The 3,879-nt window shown below is 51.1% G+C and overlaps 1 protein-coding gene across 1 annotated transcript; it reads right to left on the reverse strand.

Moving 5' to 3' along the window:
• Positions 1–1,721: 1,721 nt before the first annotated feature.
• Positions 1,722–3,496, reverse strand: LOC104532514 (ninjurin-2). Its single transcript, XM_010177745.1, has 2 exons — positions 3,241–3,496; positions 1,722–1,907 (listed from the first exon to the last, which is right to left on the reverse strand). The coding sequence occupies exons 1-2, from the start codon at positions 3,494–3,496 to the stop codon at positions 1,744–1,746; spliced, it is 420 nt and encodes a 139-aa protein (XP_010176047.1). The 3' UTR covers positions 1,722–1,743.
• Between the last annotated feature and the right edge of the window lie 383 nt (positions 3,497–3,879).

Here is a 3,879-nt window from a genome sequence, read left to right on the forward strand (position 1 = left end):
ACATTTGGGAGGTGAACTGTTACCTGGCGTCGCTTTAACTAGAGCAGCTTAGGCTTGAGACAAAAAAAAAATGGACTTTTCTTGTTTTCTTCAGCCTACAAAGTAAATCTTTCAGTCTTCTCTACAAAAGGAGCCAATATTGAATATGTGAAGCAGGCACCTAAAATACGAGATGAGATTTATAGAGCTGTGCTTTGAAATTGTGCACCTGCAGCTTCCTCTGGCAACATCTGCTCTGGCTTTGAAAGGTGATGTTTTAGAATCCCAGACTGGTTTGGGTTGGAAGGGACCTTAAAGCTCATCCAGTTCCAACCCCCCTGCCAGCAGCAGGGACACCTTCCACTAGACCAGGTTGCTCAAAGCCTCATCCAACCTGGCCTTGGGATTTTCACCCCTTCAGAGCTGCAAAAGCACGATGGTGAGGGGCTGGAAGAGCAGGACGTGCACACAGTTGTGAAAGTTTAACCCAACTCTCTGGATTCGTTGATGGGTTCCTCCTGAGGTCAGGGAAAGTGTAGAGGAGGAGAGTTTTCCCCACCAGCCGTGCTGCTCAGGTCCTGCAGGGAAGACAAGAGACACCAGTAAGGGGGCTGCTCCTCCACACTGCACAGGCAGAGAGGGGCATTCACCATGGGCCACATCACTCGGCACCACGGCCACCCCTGCTCTTCAGCACTCGCACCCTTCTGCGTCCCCAGCCAGCAGTGGCTTTACAGAGGCTTTTGTCCCTTGCATCCTCCCTCATCATATCAGGTGTCACCATCCCAGGTGGTATTTAAAAGACAGGCAGACGAGGTGCTCAGGGACATGGGTTAGAGGTGGAGTTGGCAGTGTTGGGTTTATGGTTGGACACGATGATCTTAAAGGTCTTTTCCAACCAAAATGATCCTGTGACTCTACGATTCCGGGGTTAATATACTTCATTTCTAAAGAAAGCTGAATTTCCTGGCACAGTGCCACAGAGACGTAGCTGGTTATGAGTCTAGCCAGAGCTGGCTCAGACTTGAGGCATCCCATGGCAAAGCATGGTGGTGACATGGTGGTGACATCAAGCTTTCTTGCTGGCTGTTGCCCCAGTATAATGCATTTAAACTATGTTTGCATGTTGCAGGTCATGTAAGCAACAGATGTGAACTTTGCTTCTTGACCTAAAGCGCTTTTGACCTAAGAACATGTCATTCCCTCATTGGCCTGACACAGGAAGTCAAGCATTTGATTGGACTCTTCTTTCCAAAACTCTCTCTTGAAAATGAAAATCAGATTCTTGAAACAGCCACTGCCAGACCACACTGGTTGTTGTGAAGAGGCCTTTCACCACCACCTCACCACCACCTTCCTTCTGCTCAGATAACGCTGCCATCTTTGGACACCTCCCAGAACACACCTCGTTTTCTTCCCCAGATTTATAGCTCCCATCCACAACTGCTCTCCATCTCCAGCACGAGGTCTGCACCCTTCTGAAAACCACTTGCTGCTGATAAACCCCAGCAGTTGGGATATTTGGTGTTCTTGCTTTAAAGACCAAGCAAGGAGAGAGATCCTCGTCCTCAGAGGGAGTTTATTCAATGGCCACAGATGCTGGTGAGACAACAACACGCCTCTGGAAAGGCTTTGCTAATTTGTGCACCTCCACCTTCTCCTTCTCCACCTTGTAATGATGTTTTCTGAGACTGAGAGTCCTTCCAGGGCCTGGCAGTGATGGGAACTCACCCCCTTTCTTACCTGATTCCGTTGCCCCATAACTTAATAAGGTCGAAAATTCCTGGTAGGGTAGAGGCCAGTCTTCTGCACCCCAAAGGCTGTGATGAAGATGTTGAGGATGACCGTGATGAAGATGAGGGCTGTGGCAGTGTTGTTGAGTACGTTCAGGCGGGGTTGCTTTGCAACGTCGTTCAGGTTCAGACGAGCTGTGCAATGCAATGCAAAAAGAAAGGGAGATTTGTAGCTTGACTCCAAGTCCCCCAGCCCCTGCAAACCTTCCCTGCTGGCAGAATGTCCATGGTGCCCCCGGGCACTGAGGCCACAGAGCTGGGGGAATAGTCCCAGGAACCTTGCAGGGCCCACCACTTGCCCTAGGATGACATAGGAGGATAGAGCAGAAGAAAACCATCTTTTATTGATGTCGTGTCTTTCTTTGTCCATGGAGGTGCCATGGGCCTCGGATGGGCCAACCCTAAATCGCCAAATTACTGCTGCATTCTAGCCAGGCATGTGCCATCTGACCCCCCCCCCACTGTATGGCTGTGGGACATGGCAAGGGAAGGCTGGGTGACATGGGGGACAAGTTCAGCAACCTTGTGCTGAGATTTGGAGGCCAGTTCTGACACCCAGATCTCACACGTGTGCTGACACAGGTACCAGCACCTTCCTCACCCCCAGACCAAGAGGTATCTGGGCACGTGAACAGGATCAGCCCAGCTGATGGGCATTGATCAGTTCAGACATGGGAACCCCATGGTTACTTGGGTTGTCTGGCCAATAAGCCACGTGAATGGCAGCTTTGTGGCTCCCTGGCCTCAGCTGTGGTCCTTTGTCCCCCTTCTCACAGCCACCACGGCTGTCACCGGGAAAGTCTCTGCCACATGGGGCAGGGGAAGGAACACCTTACAGGATTTCCTGTGGCCTCTGATCCCGTGTCCCACAGAAAAACCCACGTAGGATATACAGGAAAAGGCAACGTTCTGCAGAGCTTCAATACTGGGCATGTGTTGGAGGCTGATCCTGTGTCAGATCAGAGGAGCACTGGGCAAGCCCGTCTGAGCTGCTGGTGTTAACGTAGTGTCTGTAGGACACTGGGAGAACTGTGGGATTGGTTGAATTTGAGGCTGATACAGGGAATAACTGTGTATAAATTGTTCTGTTAGACCCCAGCTTCAGTGAGGTGAAGCTGCAGATAAGATACAGCATCTGCAGGAGCTGCGTGAAGGGGCACGTTACGGGATGGGCAGGAAGAGGCCCCAAACCCAGCTCTCTCCCTACGATGAGGACTCAGCAGTGGGGATGTGAAGGAAGAGCAGCGTCCAGAGCTGTCGTGCAAGAGAGAAAATCAACCTCCTCCCCACTTTGAAAAGCAGTAGCACAGACCCCACCGCCCTCATCAAGCTGCCTTCAGCCCTCCTGCAGTGCTGGCTGGAGCACCAGAACAGTTCAGAAGAGTCTTCTCCCTCATACCTCCGTGCTGGCCAAGCCAAACCACAGCAGCACCCTGCGAGGATGCGCACACCTCGGTGGCCACCTTACCAGTGATGATGAGGAGAATCCCAATCACCACCTGGAAGAAGAGGGAGATGCTGATGAGCACGATGAGGGTGGTGTAGTACTGGAAGGAAGGTCCCTGCTCCAGCACGGCTTTGAGTTGCGTGACGTTGGCCATGAACAGCGCCACGTCCAGCATGCTCTCCGCTACGCTCTTCTTCGTCGCGTAGTGGTTGATGTTCATCGGCCCGTTAATCCGGAGATGAGGATTCATACCCTGAGGAGACAGGAGAAACAGCATGAACTAGTGGCATTGCTAAGTCAACAGACCCAGCGGCTGGACTTGATGATCTCAAAGGTCTTTTCCAACCAACCAATTCTATGGTCTGTGTCAAATGGGCTGCTGTCTCCCCACCAGGTTTATCTGGAAAGCCTGGAAAAGAGGCAAAGTTTCATGTTTTAAACATGTCGAGAGTGCCCAGCTTCCCCTCACAGTCACCTCCTGATATTAATAGACACAAGATACTCGTGGTGACCAAGAGTTCAGCAAGGCTAGAAAAATACTGAGTGTTTTTGTGGAAAACAAGCTTGAGCAGAGTGACAATATTGTAGATTACCCAGGGCCAGGGGTTTTGTAAGAATATTAAATTCTCTTCCTTCAGGGTACAGACAAGCCTGGAACAC

The sequence above is a fragment of the Antrostomus carolinensis genome, unplaced genomic scaffold, assembly GCF_000700745.2.
Source record: "Antrostomus carolinensis isolate BGI_N321 unplaced genomic scaffold, ASM70074v2 scaffold8551, whole genome shotgun sequence".
Classification (NCBI taxonomy): Eukaryota; Metazoa; Chordata; class Aves; order Caprimulgiformes; family Caprimulgidae; genus Antrostomus; species Antrostomus carolinensis.